The 24,999-nt window shown below is 41.5% G+C and overlaps 1 protein-coding gene across 4 annotated transcripts in view; it reads right to left on the reverse strand.

The window, feature by feature from the left end:
• vti1a (vesicle transport through interaction with t-SNAREs 1A) overlaps positions 1 to 24,999 on the reverse strand; it is a 138,406-nt gene that overhangs the window by 105,185 nt on the left and 8,222 nt on the right. For all 4 annotated transcript variants that reach the window (XM_069664456.1, XM_069664455.1, XM_069664458.1 and 1 more), the window contains exons 2-4: positions 24,680 to 24,738; positions 23,713 to 23,823; positions 4,119 to 4,196 (exon numbers count right to left, since the gene is read on the reverse strand). In XM_069664456.1, coding sequence (XP_069520557.1) covers positions 4,119 to 4,196; positions 23,713 to 23,823; positions 24,680 to 24,738 — 248 coding nt within the window. The remainder of the gene's footprint in view (positions 1 to 4,118; positions 4,197 to 23,712; positions 23,824 to 24,679; positions 24,739 to 24,999) is intronic.

Below are 24,999 nucleotides of genomic sequence, written 5' to 3' on the forward strand. Positions count from 1 at the left end.
TTGAGTTCTTTTATTTTTATATTGAAAAAAACCCCCAAAAACAATATATAAAAAAAAAAAATTAAAAAAATTAAAAAAAAATTCTTATATTTTGATTCATAAACTTGATAGCTAATTTTAAGATGTAAAATAAACAGGTGGGAGAGGGAGCGAAAGTGTGTAAACAATTCAAAACAAGCGACAAAGAAGAGAAAACACAGCCCAGGCTCCTACTACCACCTCTTATTACCAAAATAAATCAAAGCACTTACATTCTGCATTTGCATCTCTTATTTTGAAATCCTGCACAGAAAGCAATACTGTACACTTTCTCCTCTATTTATATTTAATCACTTGTAAACACACTCAGAGAACACACGATAATAAATGCAGGAGGAATCTGCACTATATAAAACACAAAGTACAATGCTGCATTTGTCACATAATGACACATCCCTGTAATTTTAGAAGCACTTTAAAAATAGTTGCTGCATCCTTTTTCTTTTCTTACAATAAAAAATATAACTGTGAATGTTGCAACTATAAAAATATTGTCAATATGTGTAACGTGGGAGGTAAACAAGTCTAATTGCATGTTTTTCTAAAGAGCTTTTTTTCCTTGGAAACGCTCGCAGGAACGAGACGCACTTAAGGGTGGAAACCGTCTTTTCTGACTTAGGCAACAACTCCCCACTAAGAATGCATTATTAAAGAGGCCAAAGTTTAAAACTACACTGTGGATGTGATTATTTGGGGCTTGAAAAAAGCACAGCGGATCCTGCGATCCCTCACCCCCGGCTCTGCCATCAGTCAATGGGCACCAAACAAAACTTGTTCTAGCTCATTTGTGCTGCCTGACTGATTGCAAGTCCTGGTGAAGGATTTGTAAAAACTATACGAGGGCCGTGTCGAGCCGCGTTTCTTCCTGTCGAGCTTTATTTTTCTTTGGCATCCGTTCTTTAGAAGAGCCAACGTTGCTCAAGAGATACAGAGCAGTAAATACAGAATATTGTAAATGTTATAATTACTCCTGCACGAGCGCCTTTCCTTGTGTTTTTGTGATGCCTGCCAGTATTCAAAATTGCACTGCTGCAATTTTTCTGTTATGATAATCAGCAATTTTTTTTTCAAACAAAAGATTTTTTTTTTATCCAATACGGAATTCGATACAAGTGGTAATCTGCTTCCTTTGTAGCCTGTAAAATCTGGTCCATGCCGGCTCAAACCAGCACAATCTCTTGTGGCCAAGCCTTCTGCTGTGACTGAAATCGAAACTATTCCGTGTAGTGTTCGTGTGTGAAAAATGTGCTGCTTTGTGTGTGGCGTCTGAGAGTGTGTGTGTGTGTGGGGTGTCGGTGTGTGCGTGTGTTGCATGCAGAGGGAAACAGAAAGAAAAAAATGTGCAATAGTAGCCTACCACATTATTAAAAAAAACGAGCGATAGTGCCAATTCAGTCTCTGTCCGCATACAGATAACGAATAAATGCCGAACTCTATTAAATCGTCCTTTGGCCATTATCGCAGGGCCAACACGCCATTTTCAGAACTTATGACGCTTCCCTATTTACTTAGCTATAAATCCTTGCCATGTAACCAGCAGATTTGTGACTGGTAATGATCTGCTCAGCCAGGGCTATATGAAATGATCCTGACCTCTTTCAGATCGTCAGGAATTAAATTGACCGACTTGCCCCGGCCCCCACCATCTTTTCCCCTCTCCTATCGCCGCCGTCTCGTTAGATAAAAAAAAGAAAAAACCCTGAAGTTCCGAGCACTCCACTCACAGCAAGACCAAGACGAGTGTAATCTCCAGAAGTTTTTTAAATGAAAATGAGGTAAATACGGCACCTGGGAGAAAAAGGGAAAACGTACATCATCTGTTTCCTTTGCTTTTAGCCTCAGCCTGAACTCTTTCTAAAGCTCTGGTTTCTATGCTTTTAATTACAACTTTTAAATGTTCACACCAGACTAAATTAGAGCTAATTATTACTGTTATTCTCAATTTAATTATTTATAATGTATGTTTTAAAAATTTATATTTTGAGTCTATTTTATCTTTTTGCAAAAGAAATAAGGAGAATAAAGACAAATGAAGAAAAAAGGAATAAGTCGCTTTCTATGGGTTAGATTGTTTTTAAGTGAAGCATGTTTGGCCTTAATTCCTAAAAATGTATACATTTTAAGAAAATATTTAAAATCTTTATTTTTTTATTCATTTTAACGCAACTTTTGATTTTATTAATATAAATGTTAATATTAATTTACATCAATATTTTGATATGTCCTAAAAAAACAAGAATAAATGTGTAGAAAGTGTTCAAATGTCACATTCTGCACCCTCTGTTTTTCCTGACATGTGTGCATAAATGTATTTAAAAAAGCACATTTTATTGTTTTTCATTTAGCAAAAGAATTTTGGTATAAAATGATACCAAATAATATTACTATTAAGTATTTTAAAGAATAGTAATTTAATTTTAAAAGTGTTATTTCAACAATAAAACAGCAGTTATCAAAATGTAACATACATCTTTAGCATTATTGCATTGTGTTAATTTGATACTGCTAAAAAAATATTCAGATATTTTCTTTGATATGTGTAAAATCTAGATTTATAAATATTGCTCTTAAATATTTTGTATATATTTTTAATGAAAAGGAAATGTGATTTTCTTTGACAGGATGGTGATAGAGCTCATCAGCGTCTCAGACGTGACGTCTCTGACAGCGAGTCTCCTTCCAACTTGAGCAGAAAATGTCACAGTCACTTTTGTGTCTCACTAATTTGCCTGGAATATGCATTTCAATTACACATGGAGGCTCGTGATACATATGTTTGTAAGATGTGCAGTTCATGGGTCATCATTGAAATGGTAATCGGGGGAGAAAAAAAAACTTTATTTAGCTTGGCTTTGGCTGCGAATCATCTAAATATACTCACATAAAGCTCTGTGGGACTAAATGTGTAAATATGCATTCGAGTATTCATCTTTGTCTTTTTTCTTTCTCTCAGAGTGCCCGTTTGGAAATGCAAAGTATTTATTTGCATGTGTGTGTTTGTGTGTGTGTGTGTACTATGAGACACAGTAACCCCTCAGAGCTGACAGCCGATTGTAAAGGCGATATATAATTAGTCAAAAGACGTTTGGTCAGAGTTGAGAGTGGCTGCGTGTGAGTGGCAGCTGTGCAGGTGAGAAATAGGTAAGTGCGTCTTAAATGTTAAAACGCTGCTTGCCGGATCCGTTGGATGTTCCGCCGTTTTGATGCGGCTCTAAACAACTTAAGTTTAAAATAACACGCGGCGTATTTTGGCCCATTAAGATCACAATGCGAGATAATTGTTTGTCTTCTTCGTCGCCACTTTCAGAACCGCTGTGAATGAGACGTTCTGTAGACGTCGCTGACAATGAATGAAAAGTGCTAATGTGTTCTTTATCCCTCCGATTCAACAGGCTGAAGTGATATTCAAACAAAACGTCAGTCATTGTCTTTTAATACACAATCAACCAATTATGAATATGTTGGTGGGTAAAAGATCAAAAACGTAAAGAAATCAAAAAGATTTTTGATTAAAAGCTTTTTAAAATAATAAATAGAAATATTTAGGGGCTTAAGATTAATTTCTAATAACAAAATATTAGTGTATTTTTTCATCAGTTGTCAACCTGCATTATTAATTTTGAGTATCTGCATTGTGCAGGTTCGCCACCCTTGGAGTTTAAAGAAAGAGAACGAGATTTAGAAATTCTGCATGTGTGTGTAAGTGTGTGTGTGTGGACGCTGATGGAGGATCTATTATTGGCCTAAGTCCACACCCGGCTGGAGAACAGCTGTGGGACGGTTGGAGCGGGGAGGCCGGGTTTTTCTGGATTGAAATTTTGCGTCGGATTGTGTGTTTGTGTTTAGGTGTGTGCGTCGGCCACAATCTGTCTTTGGCCAGACACTGGTCCCATGCCCTGAGCCCTCTCACTGGCAGCCCAGCTTTGCATTAAACAGTGTTCCTTCCGCATGACTTGGTGACAATACTCTCGATGGCTCCTACGAGGGGGGGGGGGCCCCCTCTCCGTCACCCCTTGGGGCCAGTCAGCCACCCACACTGGCGGTGGTGCGGCGGTTTGGGCCCCTGATTAGCACCTCACCTGGTTCTCCGAGGAGCTGGCGTCATCCCCCAGGAGCTCGTTGCGCACTTCGTCACTGTAGGCGATACGTGACCTTTTCTGCAGGGGGGGAGGAGGAGAAAAAGGAGGACAAAAAAAGAAGAAGGAGGAGAGGGGAGAAAGAGAGGAGGGGAGAAAAAGAGAAAACAAGTGGGGAAATATGGCTTAGTGCTGTTGTCGATGCAAAAACACAACAGGCATTCCTTAAGCACGAGAGCCCCCTAATGGAACTCGGTGACAAGTCACACACATAACCTGCATGTGTGCGACTGTGTCTCTCTGAAAACAACATGTCTGGGTTTGTGCCCATGCCTCCCCTTCATAGGTGATCTACTCTACCTACTGCACTCGTGCCACAGAAGTGTTGGCAAGGACTCCCACCCCCCCTCTCAGCTTGCCCACTTAAACAAATATAAGTTGAGGGATGAAAAAGCTCATCCTGTGTGCACGGAGAGGCTGTGGAACAGGGGGGACAGGGGAGAGGGCCGCGGAGATGTATTATGAGGAAGTATCACTTGTCAGCGCTAAATCTTTTCTGGGGGCTGTCACTGCTGTCATCCCAGTGCTGTGGCAGGCTCTGTGATAACACCAATGCTGAGACTCAGACAGGGAATAATTCATCACCCATTGGCGGCCCATCGGATTTGGGGTTGCCTCTCTCTCCCTCTCCCTCACACACACACACACAAACCCTTTCTTACTCCCTCTCTTTCTCTGTCTCTAGATAGGCTGGAATAAGAGGGAATGCCATGTCCAAAAAACAAAAAAAACAAAAAGACAAACACACATTTCATACACACTTCAGAGGATGCCACCTCCGATTGTCGAGGAGTGGGCTGCCGTTGTACCGCTTGTTTACAGACGCCCGACCCGTGGAAAAAACAGCCTCTTGGCATGCCCTCTAAACTAAATACACACCAGCAGCAGACACAGAAAGTGTTTACTAAGCCTCCTTCGCTTTCTCTCCCTGCCTTGACAGGGTTTCTAGGTGGGCTGCAGGAGGTGGGCAAAAATCAAAGACAAACACGAGCATAGGAATGAAAATATCACTTTTTCTCCACACGAATTCTTTTCTATTTCCTATATTTACTTAGTTCTCCACTCTAAATAAATAAAACAAAGTAAGAGAATCAGTGAAGGAACACCAATTACCTGCTGGGGACACTTTTTTTCCCCCCTCACATACAGTATCTTTCTTTTATTAAAAAAAGAGTTCACTTTGATGCAACCTTCCACAAGAATAAGAGCTCAAATCAAACTTGAATGATGATATCGAGTTTCCTTGATTGAAATAACTTTGGAGCCAATCACAATCCAGCCCGGTTGATTCTTTTTTTTTTTTTTATTTGTCTCTCCTGATAATCTGGAGCAGTGAGTGGAAAGTCATGGCTGATGTGATTTGGTTGTTATTATCGTGATGGTGAGGGCCACAGTTCTCTGGAGTAATTACTGACTAGACGGAGGGCCTGATTGACCCGGACCACAAAAACCCATTAGATAAAGAGTGCGCCCAAACAATGCTCAACCGCGGGGACCTGAGCCAAGCGCAGAACGCCTACTGTGGGGAGAAAGAGGAGATCGGCAGCACAGAGTCAAGTAAAACAAAAACACCCCCCAACCCCCCAGAACGCGTTACACTGGAGCACTGTGTCAAAATGTGCTCTTAAAGAGGTTTTTGGGATTGTTCCATAGAAAACTTTGCTCAATTATGAACTTTTAAGCTTGTTAGAATTGCTCCAACACGAAATGATGTGACAGAAAACACCAAGATATCTATCTATAGGTATATTGGTGGATTTTTTGGGTGGATGTTGGCACATACAAGGAATTTGACTCCATTACTCTCGATGTACAGACAAACAAATAGACATGTTACACTTAAAACAAGGTAAAGTTAGACAAAAGTAACACAAACTCTGGCACTAAAACTAAAAGCTACATTTACAGGCCTATGGATACAATATATATTATACACATTATAAAAAAAAAAAAAACACTTAAACAACTAGAAATAAACAACAAACAATAGTGCAATAGAGAGTGCAATATCGTCCCCCGACTGGTGCGATAAATTTATCGTACCGCTGGCGCAAACTTTAAAAAATTCAGCACTCCAAACAGATCTTCCTGCCAATTTGAGTCACCGCATCATTGTTTATCACAATTTCCTTTTTTATCATTGATATTTTGTGGATTCAGCACCCAGTCCTTAAGATTTATCTGTGAGTTGAGTCGTTGTGTCTTAATTTTTATCTCAGTTTGTGCAACAATCTGTGAAACAGACACCCAATTGCAGGGAATAATACATCAATTCTCTGCTGCACATCTTGTATTCTTCAGTTAATCAGATATCGCGATGCGTCGTTTTACGATTGTTGTGCAATATATCAATTATCGCAGAATCGCGATAATATCGTGGGCCACGTATCGTATCATGAGTTACCCTGCGATTTCCACCCCTGATATATACACAAGAGGTAGATGCTTGTAGTATTTACAGAATTTAAAGAGAGCAAGGATTGGTATTGGAGGCAGTGATGACGTATATAAATCACAAAAGTCGCTTTACTTCCTCATTACTCTTTTGAGTTAAAAGAAGCAACAAAGATATGCTATTCTATGGAAAATATTGGGTACATTAATGATTGTTATTAATCTTTCTTCTATTTATTAAGTAGAGGTGGGACAAAATATCAATACGGCAATATATCGTCGTCCTGACTCGTGCAATACAATTATCGGTAGGCTGGCGCCACAATACCGATATTTTATTTACAAATATATACGGCGCTCGAAACAGATTTCCCTCCGATTTTCGCCACTAATTCACGACTCCTCACGGTGGCGATTATGGCATTAATGAAGGTAACGTGAACGGAAGGTAATTGGCCGGATGTCAATTATCGCAGAATCGCTGTATCGTGATATTATCGTTATCGTGGGTCACGTATCGCGGATCGTATCGTGAATTACCCTGCGATTCCCACTCCTAATATAAAGTATATTTTTGTTGTGTTTTAAGTGTTAAAAAAGTGATCATATTTTGTCTTCAAATTAAACTGATGAGTCTGATCTCTTATTTCAATTTAAATTCCAGCATGTTTTTAAGCCCTCACTCTCTCTGCAGGGGTAAATAAGGGGTCACTGAGCTGCTGTCAAGACATTAAAGAATTCTGAGTAAAACCAGAAAGACAATAAGCATCAATCTGACGACAGCATGTACACTTGTACACAAGGCACAGACTCACACACGCACAAACATATTTGTTGCCAGGAAAACACCCACATATTCCATTTAAGTGGAGTTTCATCTTAAAGAGCTGCAGTGCAACTTAGGGGGAAAGACGACTGGAGCAGTAATTGAGACGAGGAAGCCTGGGAGAAGCATTGATTTGAATGCTAAGGCTTACGTCGCCTTCAAACCATGTGCAGTGTTTTTTTTTTTGTTTTGGGGTATTTCTAAATAGCTGTCTGTTACAGATGAATGTGTGTGAAGCGTTTCCGCAATGAGAACAGTGCAGATAACAAAGAAACTATAAAGAACGGGAAATGTCACTGAAATGAAAGTGCAGCTACAGTATACACTCCAGTTTTTTGGATTCCCCCTCTGGAAAACAACAGATTCCTGAGTGATTACTGTCTTCCCATTTGATGTGAAACATAAACAGCTGTGTAGTATTGACTGCTTAATACAGTGACAGATTGTGATTATGAGTTTGGGTGGTAAGGAGAACAAAAAAAAAAAAGCAGGATGAATCTTGAGGTCAGGAAAGCAGATATGAGATACCTTTTCTATAATGAAACCCTCTATTCTATAAAGACAATGCACTGAAACGCTCTCATTCTAGCTGCGGCATGTAAAGACGGAGCTCTGCATCTTAAGACGAATCCGGCTAATCAGGCTTTGTAATCTAAAAAAGAACGAGCGCTTTCAGAAGATACCTTATTGCTCAGAGAAGAGAAGAAAAAAAAAAGAGGGAGCTTTTTTTAATCCTTTTGAAAGGTCTGTCTTTTGTCACTTTTTTAATCTTGGGTGAGAATTTTGCTTCTATTCCCGGAAGCACGCGAGAGAAGTACAAAGGTACATCTTAACTTTATGCAAAGTGGCCCGCCTTTAAAACTCCACACATCCCGTCAAACGCGGCGATGGAGGTGCGGGTGTCCTGTCAGAAACACACGTTTTTACCTCTGTTGACATGGATAGCAGACGAAGGGAAGCTATTCTTCTTTAGCCATCAAGATGTAATTACATATGCATGCATAACAATTCATATCAGATATGCTAATCAGCTCTGCATAATCCTCTGAGCTGCAAATTATATTTATTTAATTATAGCAAATATGGATCTTTCCTTTGTGCAGATTCTTTCTAGTATGTTGGCATGCATGGGTGTATGTTTAAATTAACATGATTGTTTTTAAGTTCCTCTGTGGTCCATATAGAATCTTAAATATATGTGTGTTATTAATTTATAAAACAAAGATCTTTCCTGCAATCAAGCAGCCGATAATCACTTCTCTTTGTGATGTAAAGAAATAGTTCCCTTCACGATGATTCAAATCAAATAAACCAACATTTCTATACACACATTTCAATGCCCTCCAACTCTCCTACATGCTTTTCGCACCGTGCAACCGCCGATACAAGGACGAGCGCAAATTATTGTGCCGCCTGGAAAGCGGAAAAATGTAAACAGTTCATTAGATGGGAAATAAAAGGCGTAAAAATACCCAGGGGCAGGGTGTAATGAGGGGCCCTGAAGTTCCTCCGCGCGCGCCTTTTCCCAAGCTTTTTCCTTTTCTTCGCCCTACACACGGCTAACGGCATAGCATGAAGAGTAATTAAGCATATTCAATTTAAGATACTGTGTGCCATTACAGGATGTTTCACCGGTAGGAGAGAGCGGCGGGGCATTTCCAAATTTGAGAGTAATAGCGTTTATGTCCGGCGCCGACGGTCTGAAACTGTCTTTACTGTTAGAGCTGCTTTTTAAATGTGGAAACTTATGAAACAACTAATAAAACTTTTCTTTCAGAGTTTACTCGCCTTGAAAAATTCGCACAAATTCGGCAATGACATGACAATAAATTGAGGTGATAAAAAGTCTCTAAACTCAAAGGTTACCAATACCTCTTCCTGTCCTCCCTCCCCCCCTGCTGTGATTTTTTCCCAGGTGAGGTGTGGACCAGTGCCAGCAGGTCCCGCTCCTGTTTCCCCCTCCTCACAAGTGGGGTGGGGGCAGAGGTGGACCGATCGTGCGGCATGGCGTTAAAAGGAAGCCGAGACCTTTAAGCAGGCACAAGTATCACAACAGCATCTTAAATAATGCATATCTGCTTGGCAGGGGTTTAAACACAGACACACGCGCGCACAAAGGGAAAACACACACACACAAATTGTTGCCTTGCTTCTTTTTTTTTTTACTCTAAACAAATCGGGGTTGTTCAATTAAGTAAGAGCTCTTTTTTTCTCAATGCATTTGATATATTATCAGACAAAAGGGAAAGAGCTACAATTGGGATTGTCACAGGAGGGTGTCATTTGTGCCTTTGTTTCATTGTGGTCTTTGGTGTCATCGAATCCTCCACTTGTGACTGCTGCATGCGTGTGTGTGTGTGTGCGTGCGCGCAGTTTCTACTGTATGAACGACAGAGGCTTCTGTGAGCCTTTGCATCCCGGGGAAACCTCCTTTAGAGAGCGTGCGCGCATGCAGCGACATATGTGAACGGTAGCCCGGTGTGTGTTCTCTTCCCCCTAATAGAAGAGCAGCAGTGGTAGAGGAGCCGCAGCCTTAGATAACAGCATGGGGCCCTCTCATTAGCTCACAGGTTGGCGCTTTGGTGGCTTCGAGAAAAAAAAAAAAAAAAAAAAAACGCACGCCGCATTGTGTTCCACTTCCATGAAAAACCTGAAGGAGTCTCAGAGAGGCGCTTGTCGAAAACACAAATAAAAAGGTGAGTGATCGACCGGGGCGAGGCCCGACATGTCTAAACAGGTGTGAGGTGAGGAGACAAAAATATCACTTATTCAGTTTTATTCAATAACATATTAAAACGCCAATTCCTATCTTGCCATTCTATCACAGGATCGATCATTTTTTACACGAGACCACAAGGAAACAGGATTCATCTCAAGGGGGGAAATACCTATAGCGCTTTGCTGCTGACAGACTATTTTATTCTGATAGGGGCCTTTCATGCTCGTACCTCTGTGATACCGGTGGTGTATTTCCCTGTCAAAGTCATTTCTATTGCTAAGTACAGCCGAGATCAGTCAATAAGCCTAACGACTGTACCCACAAAGCGAGAGGCCGAGAGGCGGCGAGAGCAGAGAGAGGAGGAAGAAGAAGAAGGGGGGGGGGAAGGATCGCAAGTGAACTCCAAACAAAAGAGCAAATTCGAGGAGGGCTTTGATTGAAGAAGCGCCATATACTTTTTGAAGGCCGAGGGATCATCTCTCAATGGTTATTTCTTTAAGGCATGAGGGCCCGATTAAACCCAATATTAAAATATGGAGGCGCTTCTAATGAAAAATCAAAGGCCCCGTTTCCCCTCCCACACCCCCGTCCTTCCATCTCTCTTTCTCTCCTTCTCTCATGTTCTGTCAGGTTCTCTCCCCTCGCCCGTGGACATGTAGGAGGGGACAGGAAGAAAGACGGAGGGAAAGTATGAAAAGAGAGGAAGAAGAGAAGGAAGGAGAGAAAACGGGGAAAGAGGGAGGGTTATAGAGATGAGGGACCTAGGTGCTGGTGGTGCAAAACAGAGACAGACAGCATTGGTTGGAGGAGTAAATCAATAGAGCAGAGCCGTCGGGGAGGCGGGCAGCCGGGGCAAGGAGAGAGGAGAGAGGAGAGGGGGAACCGGCGCAGGGGCTCGGGCTCCGATCACAACGCTGGCTTCTGGCGTGCAGTGGGGAATAAAGTGGGCCTCCCCGGGTCAGCACCAGAGAAAAAGGTGAGATTAGAGGAAAGTGGAGGAGGGATTTTCACAGAGGGGTGGGAGAGGTGGGTGTTGGAGGATGACGAGGAGAGAAAAAGTGTGTGTGGAGGAAGAAGGGGGGTGTTAGGAGATGTGCATTGCAGGATACCTGGCAAGCCAGGGACCAACCGGCCCATTAGCCTGTGGCTACCTACATATGGTTCACTGAACCCTCTGCTGAGAAGAGCTCCTCTCCTATCAGTCCTCCCATCTTTTTTAAAGAAAGAAATACCTTCACTTTTAACCCTTTCTCTGCTTTGGAAAGAGGTTCACTCCTGACCTCGATTTATGATTCATTTTTTGTTTGATGTCTATTCTTGGAGTGTTATCTAAAATTGAAAAATGTAATAAAAAAAATAAAAAAAACCTAGACACAAAGGGAGAGGAGTCGGGCCTGCTGAGCGTGTGCGTGTGCGCGCCCGTCAGTGGACACGCACAGAAGACTATCTCCTTCAGTGCTTTGCCTTTTCTTGTAATGTGACCATTGTTGGCGCTGAATAGCCCGCTCATTAGCATAAGAATGCCGCAGCACATATAGGGACTTAGCCAGATCATTATCTCTATATATTTATGTATACTTTGTTATTTCACTGGCCGGAACACATTCAAATGCTGATGAGGCCAGTAAGGCCCCCCTCCAAAGCCCTTCCAACATGTGCCCTCCTGAACTTCCCCGATACACTTACCAGTTTCCTGGGAGTCTGCGGGTTTGTACTGGAATTTACAAGAGGGGTTGAAAAATTCTCAGAAATGGCAAAGTGAAGGCTACAGAAGGACCTGCTTACAGCTTTAAGCTGGTTTAGAAAACAAAAAGTGCACAGAAAGTGACGCAAGGGATAAAAAAGCAGAGCGGAATAATAAAGAAACAGGAGGAGGAAATTTAAAGAAGGTCCACCGCAGAGTGAAAAAGTGCGTCTGATAATTAAATTGTTTTTAGAAATAGGCAACAGATTTGTTTTCCTCCTGGGAATTCTGTGTGATAGGAACACTTAAAGCCGAGGATGTTTCATGTACGTCGTGAAATTTTCCTGAATAAAACGAAAGAAAAAAAAAAAGAGACAAAAGTTTGACAATGCAGAACAAACAAGCGCTCTATAACGACGAGGGGGAACAAAACTAAAGGGTTTAGTCTCACTGCAGGAGGAGAATGATGCTCTAATGGTGGCCAACCTCTGGGATAATTGAAAAAAAAAAAACGACTTAAATCATCTTCCACAATGTAATTCTGATCAAGGCCGCAGCCGGATTCCACTGCAGGCTTCAAAAAGAGCCGAGGAAAAAGGCAAAAGTGTTGGTCGCTGAGAGTAAAGACGCTTTCTCTTTCTTTGCTGCCTCATTAGAAACACTTAGGATGAGAGGGAGGAAAAAGTTTAATTGTGTGTCTGCATGAAGGAGGGAGCGAGCAGGGGTTAAAGCATCTGTAAACACGGGGCTTCAACTCTGAAGAAAGATGCAATGTAAAGAATCGTCTCCTCCGTCTCCTCTTCTCGGAGTCGCACTTATTAAAAAACAAATGCCTCAAATACAGAGGGAGAAACACAGACCCGATGATTCATAATATATTTCATAAATACTTCATGAATCCCTTCGCCATACTTAAGCCAGTCTGGCAAAAAAAAAAAAGAAAACATTGTCACCTATTCTAGTACCCGCTTGTCAGCACATCACTGGGGAGTGGGTGTCACATGTCACTTCTGGTTTACACTGCTGCGTGGGACAGGCTCGGTGCACGGAAAATCGGGGGGTAGGACAGAAAGAAGAACAGACGGAAAAAGTGATGGGGAGGTGGAAAGGGGAGTAAAGAGGGGGTGGGGTGGGGGGGTGTTATCATATCATCGCCCCATGTCTTTATATTTTCCCCCTTATTATCTTTGGCCCCCACTCGCTCCAGTCACTCAATCACACAAGCCCCGAGGACAGCGAGTGGGACCTGGGAGGGCCCCTCCGCTCGCTTCGTGGCAGCCAGACAAGCGTCTGAAAGCTATACTGATCGCTGTCACTGAGTGTGGAAGTAGCGCGGGCGACTTTGGAGGAGGAGGAGGCCAGGAGAGATAAGCGGGAGAGGAAGCGATCGCGTTGGATAAGGAGAACGGCCGAATTTGCACACTGCCAAACAAAACCTGTGCTCCAGGCATAATGCAGATACCACCCCCCCCACCACCACCACCACCACCATCCATACTGACAAGTGTTAACATAAAGGGATGGAGAGGGAGTAGAGGGGCGATCTGCCTACGAATTACCGGCTGTGTGATTTCCGCGAGACAACTACTGACAAGAACTCATCTTGTTAATGAGTGTAAAACTACTCGGATGACAGTAAAGCAAATGATGGCAGAATTTATTCCCACTTCTCTGTCTGGGAGGTTTTTACGGAGCACTTATCACGTCTGTAAAAACATATTTCTTCATGATAAATGTGCACTCTGTTTCCTGCTGCAGCGATATCAGGTGTGGTGAAAGAAGACACCGGTGTGAAGACTTGTTTTTTCAATTCTTCTTGTGCTAAATACCTTCAATTGTTAACTTGAATATCGCAGCAAAAGCCTGCAACTGCCGCGACACCTGGCTGACCGCACTTTTCCAGCGAGGCTTTTCCATGAGGCTGAAAGACACTTCCATCAATCTTTAATAAAACGTACATATGAAACATAACATATCCAACGTTTTAGCCACAATAAAGTGACAAAAAGAATAAAAACTTTTGTGATATTCTTCTTTGTATCTCTCTCATATTCCCACTCCTCCTTTTGTCCTCATTGTGACACTGTCCTTCAACCCACATTTGACCCGCTGCCGCCGTTACACCATCAACCCCATAAAAAAACAAAAAAACATGAGCGACAAAAGGCTAATCCCGCAGAATGAATCCCATCTTCGTGTCCATAAAGACGACATGGGAAAAGCCTCCAAATCCACAAAAGGCTTCGAGGAAGACGCACTGCGCGCAACAACTTCCATATGAAAGGACGTAATTCATAAGTAGAGGAGAAGATCTATTTGTTTACATCTTAAATCTGCACTCGGCTCAGAGGAAATATACAGAAAAAAATCCCTTTTAAAACTGGTTATGAGCGATTAGACTTTGGTGTCATTGATGGGTTGTTAAGCAACAGACCATGAAAAGAGCCAATCTGCCTTTACTCCTCTGTGTCTAATAAGAACAAGTAAGCCAAGGCAACCTAAGGCGATTTACAGTGTCTAACATCCAACTAATGTGGGTCTGTCATGTTGTCTGCTTGCAGGAGTCACCACAACGAGGACAGGGGCCAAACAGCGAGAGCCCTTCAAGATGGATTACAACAATGCTAATTTATAATCGCTGCTAGTTTGTGTTGGACGGCGAGGAAGGAGTAAAATCTCCCATCAAAACCTAAATCTCATAATTATCGGGATCTGGTTGAAAAAACATTGAGTTTCAGAGCCTCTTAAAGGCGAAACTTTCTGATAAACGACTTTGCAAACTCTTCTTTAGGTTGCTAATTGTGCCAAACATAATGAGTTAATAGCAACTATTAGCTAAAGTTGGATAGTCTCCACAACCTTGAACTGCCCATGACGACTTATTAAGAAAGTAAACAGGAGCATTAATATAGTAAAGGGAGTTAATGAAGGTCGCTTATAGCTTCTTTCATTTTGCTTGGTTATATTTTGGGATGGTTCTCTCTAAATACACAGATGAAAGTTCAAACTCCAACTTAGAACAGAAACCAATTATAAAAAGAACATACTCTATACTAGGGGTGGGACAAAATATCGATACGGCAATATAACATCAGAGCGGTGAGAAGAAGTTAAGTCCTGCACCAGCCACTTTCAAATCCAAAGTCCTAATTTGTTTTTACAGTTGTTCTATAGTTCTGTTTAATTTATAGACAAAAAACATGTTCATTGTTTCATCTCAGTTTGTGTCAAATTCAGTGAAACTAATCCTGCACTTCATTCAGTTATTCAAATATTGTGATGCATCATTATCAGTATCGCTGTATCGTGATATTATCGTTAGCGTGGGCCGATACATATCGCGTATCATATCGTGAGTTACTCCGTGACCCCCACCCCTACTCTACACTTTTTATGGAATTTGAAAAGCCCTAAAAAAAAATAAACTCTTAACACATGATGAAATGATGATGGACATCCTTCAGGCACAAAGGCAAAGTCAGGAGTCATCATTGGATGTTCAGCAACATGTTAAGAATTTGACAGAAGGACAAAAGAAGAAGAAAGGGCAGTGGGATCATTTTGGACAGCGCTGAGACAAAGTTAAAAGATGCGCCAGCCACTTTTAAATCCTAATTTGTTTTTACGGTTGTTCTATCGTTCTTGTGTTCATCAGTTAATCAAATCTCGTGACGATTGTCTTGCAATATATGAATTATCGCAGAATAGCTGTATCATGATGTTATCGTTTACTTGGGCCGATACGTATCGTGTATGGTATTGTGAGCTACCCTGCGATTCCCACCCCAACTCTATAGTTTTTATGGAATTTAAAAAACCCAAAGAAAATATAAATTCTTAAAAATATAACAAACTGATCATGGACATCCTTCAGGCGCAACGGCAGTTGTGACGAATCATCATTGGATCTTCGGCAACACGTTAAGAATTTGACAGCAGGATAAAAGAAGAAGAAAAAGAGAGTGGGATCATTTCGGACAGCGCTGAAAAGAAGTTAAGAGATTCGCCAGCTACTTTCAAATCCAAAGTCCTAATTTGTTTTTACGGTTGTTCTATCGTTCGTCTGTTCATCAGTTAATCAGATATCATGGTATCATTATAAGATTGTCTTGCAATATATCAATTATCGCAGAATCGCTGTATCGTGATATTATCGTTATCGTGGGCTGATACGTATCACGCATCGTACTGCAGGTTACCCTTTGATTCCCACCCCTACTGTATACTTTTTAGGAATTTCAAAAACCCTGATAAAAACCCTGTTTTAAAGGGAGCAATATATTAAAGTTTACACACCAAACTCCAACCTAAACCTGAAAGCAATAACAAAAAGAACATTTACTTTCTATGGGATTTTTAGACCCTATTTAAGTGTTAAACCGTTACATATGTAGAACTGACCGTGGACAACCCTCAGACTGAGACCCAAATTCAGGGATCGTCATTATTTCTTCTGCAAAACGTCCATTTATTCTGATGACAGACTAAATAAGAACGATGAGTTCCAGAAGTTTGCCTTGGCCTCGTTTGAGGCGCGTTTACATTTGATATACGTCCAATTTGATCATTAACTCATCTCATTTGTGTTCCCAGATTTCAATCAAACCCTGTCTCCTCATTTACAAGTTGTTCTTAAAAAGGTCCCATGTGCCGCTTCATTAAACACAGCTCGGCGTCTGCCTTCAACTGAGAGCATTTCAAATAATCTCTAGAAGGTCGCTGATAATAACCACTTATGAAACTGATATATTGAGGTAAATAAAAATCAAGAAATAAAAGGAGTAATGAGAACCAATAGCTCTTTTCATAGCTTTCACCTCGGTGTACCTGGCGAATAAAACTGTTCAGTATTTCAAGGTTGGCCGACTCTTTGGAAACGCATTAATTATCTCCCTGGGCTGACACTAGGAGGCATTCTATCCAAAGGTTTTTATTGAAAGAAAAGGCAGTCCAGACACGGTGCTTGACCGTGACTGTGGCTCCAAACAACAGACCATTAGTCAGAAATTAGAAAGGGATAGTTGTATAACTATGACAGTTGACCTCATGATTCAGAATCAGGGAACAAAGGCTGGGCATGAGTGAGAATAAAATAGTCTTAGTTTCAAATCTTACTGAATGTGAAGTACTGTACAGCTTACATTTACTTGCATTATTTACATGTATTTACAGATGTCATGTAAAGAGTTTGAATGTTTTTCAAAAGATGCTCGGTGATGAATGACACCTTCATAGTCCTTGATGAAAAAAAGCAGACTGCATATTATGGCAACAATAGCTTCATATTCAGAATTGGTGCCTTGACCAGTTTGCACCCAATCCCACCCAAAAAAATCTGAAGATTCAACATGAAAACTTGTCACAGCTTGATATTTAATGACTACTAAATAAACTTTACGAGTCAAGGATCCTTTGACGGAAAGACTTGGACCCGAGGTGTATTTCTGCATATTGAAATATAAAAGAAAACATGTGAATACACCTCTTTAAATAACATTGAAGAGGGTGAAGTGTTTGCAGCAACAGCTCATGTCAGAAAGATTAATTGAGACAGGAAACGAGAGAGTCTTTACAATAACGTTTCAAAACGACTTATTATTCGCAAACGTATTCTTATTTTGTTTTGCTCCCGTGATTAACTTTCAGAGAACGACCCGGCCGAGTCGAACTAAAGGAACGCACGGAAGTTTGAAGCGAAACTGCTTTAATGCACTTTGAATTAACTGAGCTTTTAGCACAAGGACATTTTCGGTCACATTATGTTCAATCTCTATTACAGGGTTTAAAGGATGAGGTCAGACGTAGTAATAAGTGGAGGGATTTATCATAGCGAGTCCACTTATACATCAGAAAGGCAAAGTAATTGGTAAATGTGGCCAATATTGTCCTTGTCATATACCTTAAGCAGGAGGGGAATTCTTAGAGCGATACCGCCATCTGCTGCAGGAAGAGCGCAACGACCGCAGCAGGAAGTGCAAGTGGGAGGCCTCAAAGTAAAAGCAAAGCACTCTACTTTATGTTTTAACAAGAGGCACTTAGAAACAGGTTTAACAAAATATGATGCAGAGATTTGTGATCACTTTTGATTTCTTGTAGGATGCAACACTTTTGTTAACAAACATGACCAGAGGTAAATAAATTCAGGGAAATACAGGAAAGTTCTCACAAGTGATTAATGAGTAAAATGGTAACATAACAGCATTGTCCTCTCAATAAAGGCATAAAAGGCAAAAAAAAATCTTTAAAAAAACTATTAATAATGGCAATATTGTGGGCAAGAAATGCAGCAAAGGGCCGGGGGTGGGAGTCGAACCCTGGGCCGCCGCTTCAAGGTCCTGGCCTCTGTATGTGGGGCGTGCGGTTAAACTAGTGCGCTAAACCAGCTAATTTTTTATCTGTTTTATACTCACAATTAGGGATGCACGATATTATCGGCACATTATCGTTGTCTGCAGATTATGGCTAGAAAATGACATGCCGATGTCATTTTTCTGCCGATATTTTCCGCCGATATAATAACGTTTTAATTCTGCCCAAATGCTCGATGATTCCCTAAAAAAGCTTGACGTAATGCTACGACATTAACTCTTCCATCAAGCGTGAAGAAGGGTGCAAGATGTTCACGGTATGATATTTATTCAAAGAGTATTTCAGTTGACTTTAATCGCTGTACAGTTAGTTTCACATGATCCTATTGGACAGATTTCATTTCATGTGTTTTTTCTGTGCAGTAGGTAACATTTGCCCTGGTTGTGGCTATTGTCAGGATTGTCTCAGGTAGAGCGTCGTCCAAGCCTGTCTAAGTTGTGTGAATATTACAGTTTTATTTGAAAGAAAATGTTACAAACAAATAAATATGGCATTTTGTTCTAAGTTTAAGTAGTTTTCTTGTATTGCCCAGTGAATGTGTACATTTCACAAAGCACTGTATTATGTTATATCTGCATCTACCAGTGGGACACTACAACAAGAGTAGGCATGATATCAAATCCACTACAGGGGAGACTGGGTGTTCTCTGTAATTAGGTGGAGAAAAACTAATATATCGGTATCCAAATCGGGAAACAGGGTTGGAAAATATCGGCATTTCGGATATCGGCAAAAAATCCAATATCGTGCATCCCTACTCACAATATTATTTTTCTCAGTTTGTTTGTTTTGTTTTGTTTTGTTTTGAATCTCAAAACGGTAAACATAATGTTAAATAAAATCATGGCAAGCTGGCATTTTAGACACAATTCTTTCCATTAATTCCAGTTTAGAGTTTAGACACTTTGTTAAGTAAAGGTCTCCTGAAATCTGCGCTGGACTGAAAATATTTCCTTTTCACTCACATATTAAGACAAAAACCTAACAATAAAACATGGAGGAGCTTTGAAAGAGCCAAGAAAGGAGCTCTGATATTAAAAATATGTGCTGACAACACGGAGACACCACTATGAGTTCCCAGGACTGACTAAATCACCTCCAAGTCCCTGAGTCAGTGTTGCTTATGGCATCTCACATTTACAATTAGAATTGTACATAATTCAGAGTCACTTCCTCAAACTGGATTGTGTTTTGAGAGACGCAGCAGACATCTGCAGACCCCCACCTTCCATGCTGGGACAGGCCAAACGTGGCCCTTTGAAGACGGCGCCTCTGTTTACCCGATAGATTTCATTAAATTAAGCTTAAGTTGGGCCTCCTCTTCGCCTGATCAAAGCTGCTGCTAAGAGCCGTGCCACCCTGCTTCCTCTGACTTAAAAAAAGCCATCAAATAGGATTTTCATTGTCCTTTCTAATTCTTCTCCCACTCCGACTTCCTCTCTCTGTCAGGCTGGCATCCCCTTTAGCCGCCGCAATGCCCGTTTGGCACAACCCAGCACCTTTAAGACCCCCACTGTCCCCTCTATTATCGCAATGAAGCTGTCAGCCGAGCCAACAAAGCCACATCTCATATATACACCTTTGGGATGCCCGTTTGATAAGTTGTCTTCCTGGATGAAATGGCTGGGTTACAGAGGTCGACTCGGGGCCCTGTCTGGGAAAAAGGAGCGGGAATGAGGTCTCAAGCTGGCACACCGGTGGTAGGAAGACTTCAAACCACGGGGTGAATGGGAGGATGAGAGAGCAGGTTAAGGGGGGAGACACCCGTGGGAGGCCAGTGGGAGGTGGGGAGGATTGGGTAGTGAGGGAGTGGAAAGGCCTTGATATCCACAGAAAGCACAACAAAGCCGCAGCTTTTTACATTAAAAAGAAAAGAGATTGGCTTTTTTTTTTTTCTCCAGCAGACGCCTTTCGAGCCGGGTGTCATGTCCTCCGCGGGCCTGCAGGAAGCGAGAGGCTGAGCGCGGCTATAGCATTTGGCACATCTGAGGCTCTTCTGAGGGGGCTGAAGTTCTGGCCTTCTGAACACTTGCATCAGATTTACGGGAGGCCTGATATACCAGACGTTGCCGCGTGAGGTGGGTGATCCTGGTTTAAATGTACACTGATCTGACTTCGCCACACACCGAGGTGTAAAAATGAAAATGACTCCATCAAACCAGGAAGTCACAGCTCCAAGCAGGACAGCATTCTTTATACTTTATCCACTAGGGCTATCCTACTGCTGCTACCTTCTGCTTTGCTGCACATGCTGTAATATGGTCAGAACTTAGTCGTAATCATGTTCTCTGTGTGCGTTTTGCATGAAAGGTTTAGTTCTAAAAAGTGGGTGCTAACTTTTTAAAGCTAACCAAACACATTTCCCCACATAAGCCCCTAAGATACAAATTAAAGCACTGAAAAGTAGCACCAATATCAGCCACAGCAGGTGCTAACTGCTCGATGATTAGGCACAGTAAGTGTGGGGGGAAGAAAAGTTAAAGATTAATCATCAGCCAATTAAAGGCCCACGGCGAGGAAAGTAAACTGTCTTGGCACGGAGATCTCCTCTGTGATCTCAGTTAGCACATCTCTGCGCCGCGCCCACAGATCACTAGCGCACCACATCTCCACCCAAAATGGGTTGTTTATGTGTGTTTACTTGTTTGTTCTGCATTTGGAATAGTGAAGGATTTGGAGGGAAAATGTGGCTATGTTTCCAAATGTAATCCAACATAGATTTTGTGATCAACTTTATTAGATATTAAGCAGATGTTTGAAATAATGATAAGGGTAAAATACTAGCAGGTTATTGTTGTAGTCAGTTGTAGTAATACTGCTGTGATAACAGTATAATATAGATAATAAGGGTACTACTGTTTTTCCTGAAGCAACACAACGATCGTATTAAAGTAGAATTTAAGAGGAGAGCTCCACCTTGGATTCATTTCAAGATTTTGAGGAAAGTCTGTTGGCTATTTTGCTGAAATCTCAACAATAAAAAACCTTAAAGTAATAATCTCGATTACAGACTGGCTGTCTGTGGCGACTTCCCCGGAAAAAATCACAAGCGGCGCCCAGTTAGTGACGCGTTATCCATCATCCAGCAGTGGTTGGTCTGCCAGAGAGGGTAGGCGGAGCTAAGCGGCCGCTTTTCCGCTCTCTGCAAGTGTTGCGAGTAAACAGTAATCTACTATGGCTGAAAAAACAAAGAAAAGATGGATGACTTCAGATACAACTTCAAAAATAAGTGAAAATCCATCGTCAGTGAGGAAAATCCGTGAGTTACAATCGGAGCCATCCGTGGACGTCACACATGCGACACTGTCTGGATATCTGGGAAATGTGCTGCCGCAATTACTGTTTATCGCCATAAGGTGCCGCCAAAGAGAACGAAACTGAAATCTTCGGGATTATAACTTGAATTTATCACTGCCTTGATAAGGGTATAATAATGTATAGATAATGGTACTACTGTTATTTCCTGAAGCGACCCAACAATGAAACTAAATAAAAGTTCAAATTTAAGTAAAGCCACAGGAGGAAAGTCATTTTTTATTGGAACCACCTAACGGCACGGTTATATGATGCAAATAACCCGACTGTAAATTGAATCTAAAGTTCTTAAATGTCCATCTCAGTATTTATTTTTCCATCACCTTCTGCGGCTGTTGGATTATTTATCATCACATTTGATTTGGGGAAGGACTCCTCTGCTCTGGAGCTGAAGGTCAGCTGGTTGCATTCACACTGCGGGTTTATTATTGTGTTGTGAGCACCAGAATAACAAAAACCTACCAGAGGAAACAATAATAAACAACAGATAAAATACAGATTGAATTAAAGATAAGTGTTTTTGCAAAGTAAAGATTTGAATGCAAAAAATGTAGCATTGTTACTTTTGGAAGTTAAGGTAACAGGAAAAGCTACAGGATAAAGGACGGAAGCAATCAATGGAATTAGATCCATTAATTTGCTCATTTCTATTGCATCACTGATTAAGTGAAACACACTGAGCTTTATTGGTAGCTAACACTAAAAGCACGAGACCCATAAGACCACGCTGTTCATTAAGCTTTGATAGAGGCTCGAGATCAAGTCAAGACATACACTGATTTATGAATTACTAAACAAGGCCAGATTCTGCAGCAACAACACAAACACACACACAACCTGTTCTCAATAGGCGTTACAGGCGAGTTCAGATCCAAACTCTGAATTAACCTCGGCGGATGCACCTCTGTGCTTCAGCGGAGGGCTGCTGGTGTGCGTGTGAGGGAGATATGTTATCAAGAGAGAGAGAGGGAGGGAGTTTGGTTAAGGGGCTTAACTGTGGACGTGCAAAGGATGATGGAGATGACGTCTTATAATTTTAGTGTCTCGAATGCAAAGAGAGTCGTTTTCTTCTTAAAGCCAGACTAAAACTTAGATTGAGAAATGTTGATGATGGACTATCTAACTGTAGTCAGTAGTTAAAGTTGTAATCTCGAAGATTTTAGTTTCGTTTTCTTCGGCGGTAATTGCGGGCGCACACTTCCCAGATATCCAGACAGTGTTGCATGTGTGACGTCCACGGTTGGCTCGGTTGTAACGCTTGATTTTCATCGCTGACTGTCGCTTTCCTTTTTAGACTGTTTGCCTTCATCTGAGTGTCATATTTGTTTCTTTTTCTTTGGATTTTCACTTATTTTTGAAGTATCTGTAGTCAGCGATCTTTTCTTTCTTTGTTCAGCCATCGCGTCCCAAAAACGTGTCACTAACTGGGCGCCGCTTGTGATTTTTTCATCGCACCAGACACCCACTTCGTAATACTGCAAATGCAAAGGCTTTCATCAGTGGGCCATCAATCTCGGACCCCATCGGCTATAGTCTGAGACAAGACGAACGTGCCGGGTGGTAAGCGATAAACGACTTCCCGTCAACACTTCCTTTTCCACGTGCTGCATTGTTACAGAAAGAGAAAACGTCTTCTTGTGATTTCTTTGTTATTAACGGGTCTTACCTTCGCCCAAATTTCAACATCATGATGCAGATTAGTAAGAAGTAAAAATTCAAGCTTTGTCGGGTCTGTCCTCAAGAGGAGAAGAAAACTTTTAAAATGCTCGTTTGTTGAACGGCAGTCGGATCGATGATGCATTTGGGGGAGTCGGGAAATCTGAACGCTGAATAGCTTTCGTGACACAGCGTCAAGTTAAATTTTAGATCTAGAACGGATTGTTAGCTGTTAGCATGCAGATGTCTGTTTATAGAGATTAATAAGAAGCTATTTTACGATCCGCCGTAAGGCTGCATACGCTGCAGCCTGCTGATACGTGATTGCTCAATATTACTCGGACTACAAGCGTAGTTCAAACAGAACACTTGCCTTCCCAGAAATCCACGTCCCTGCTTACAGGTTCTACATTTCTATGTAGAATCTGTAAATAGAGATCAGTGGGCCATAGGCTCAATCACCATCGTGTAACCTCATTCGGCGATAGATAGCGACTTATTTAGATGAAAATCTTCGAGATTGCAACTTTAAATAACCGTTAACAAAGATTTATTCAGGTGTTAAAGTACTTACAAAGTCTTTCTCCAGCTTCTCCATCTCCTGCTTGTAGCTCTTCAGCCTGCTGTTGTACATGGCTCGGCTCTGGATGGGGATCTCACGCACCTCCAGGTCCATCTGCTCCATCTGAAACGTGCAGGAAATACAGTTTATTTAACATACATTAAAATATTCTTTCTACTGTCAGAATAAAACTACATCTAGATAATAATGTGGAGAAGAAAAAATCAGCTGTAGAATGTATTCTTTACATCATACTGTTAAAGTAGCAACCTGGTGAAATATGTACTTTTAACACGCCTCCTTATCCGCTAACGATCATATTTCTCTTAGCATCTAAGCATTTCTACGTCTAAAAAAAGACTTGTAAACTTCCTAAAATGAGAAACTTGAGCAGCATTAACTGTAATACGCTCCAGTGTTGATTGTGAAAAGAAAAAGCCTCCCGCTCACGTCACTCCGCTGTGATAAAAGCCGCGACGGAGGGAGGCTGTTCTGTAAATAAATACACAATCAAATATGAGGGCCCCTTCATTGCGGTGACACGAAGAGGCCCAACAATGTCGCGGCGAATGTAGTAAAAGTACATTTGATGTATGGCGAGACAGATCTCTGCGTGGCGGATTTGGAGGGATCTAATCACTGTGACATAACAAGACAACTGCGACAACAATTTGTCTCTGTCAGGTGACTTTGCTCATTCTTAAACAGCAACATGAAGACTCCCACCTCCAGATAATGGCTTGAAATGTGTCATAGGTGTCACTTAAAAGCAGATTAGTGGAAAGTAATCATGTGAGGAGGAAGCCTCCGTTCCGCCACGTGAAGTGTGCGTTTGTGTGTGCGCGTCTGCATGTCATGTCACCACCAGGATAACGCAGGTGCTGTTGTCTGGTGCCGGTGAAAATCGCCCCCTCCCTCTTTCCACAAATTCATTATTTAGGAAATGGGAAGAGGAGAAAATTACTGATCAAAGACGTACCAACTCTCTGACTTCTTCAAGCTGTTTGTCGACATTTAGAACCAGCTGTGTCTTCTCCTCTGAAAGGGAAAAAAAACAGCAACATATTGATCAGCCGACAGAGGAACAGCGCTTCATGACAACAACCTAACTCCCCCGCAACGGGGGAAGAGAGGGGGAGAGAGAAAGAAAAGAGACTGGGAGAAAACAACACACGAGGACACATTTGAAGATATATTTACACATTCTCTCTACACGACGAGCCAACATTTGATGTCTCTTAGTTATTGGCGTCTACGAGGCCTTTGTTGGTTTCTGTTGAGGAGCAGTGAGACACCTCG

The sequence above is a fragment of the Semicossyphus pulcher genome, unplaced genomic scaffold, assembly GCF_022749685.1.
Source record: "Semicossyphus pulcher isolate SPU_LCO1_2020_fin unplaced genomic scaffold, fSemPul1.0.p SCAF_16, whole genome shotgun sequence".
NCBI lineage: Eukaryota > Metazoa > Chordata > Actinopteri > Labriformes > Labridae > Semicossyphus > Semicossyphus pulcher.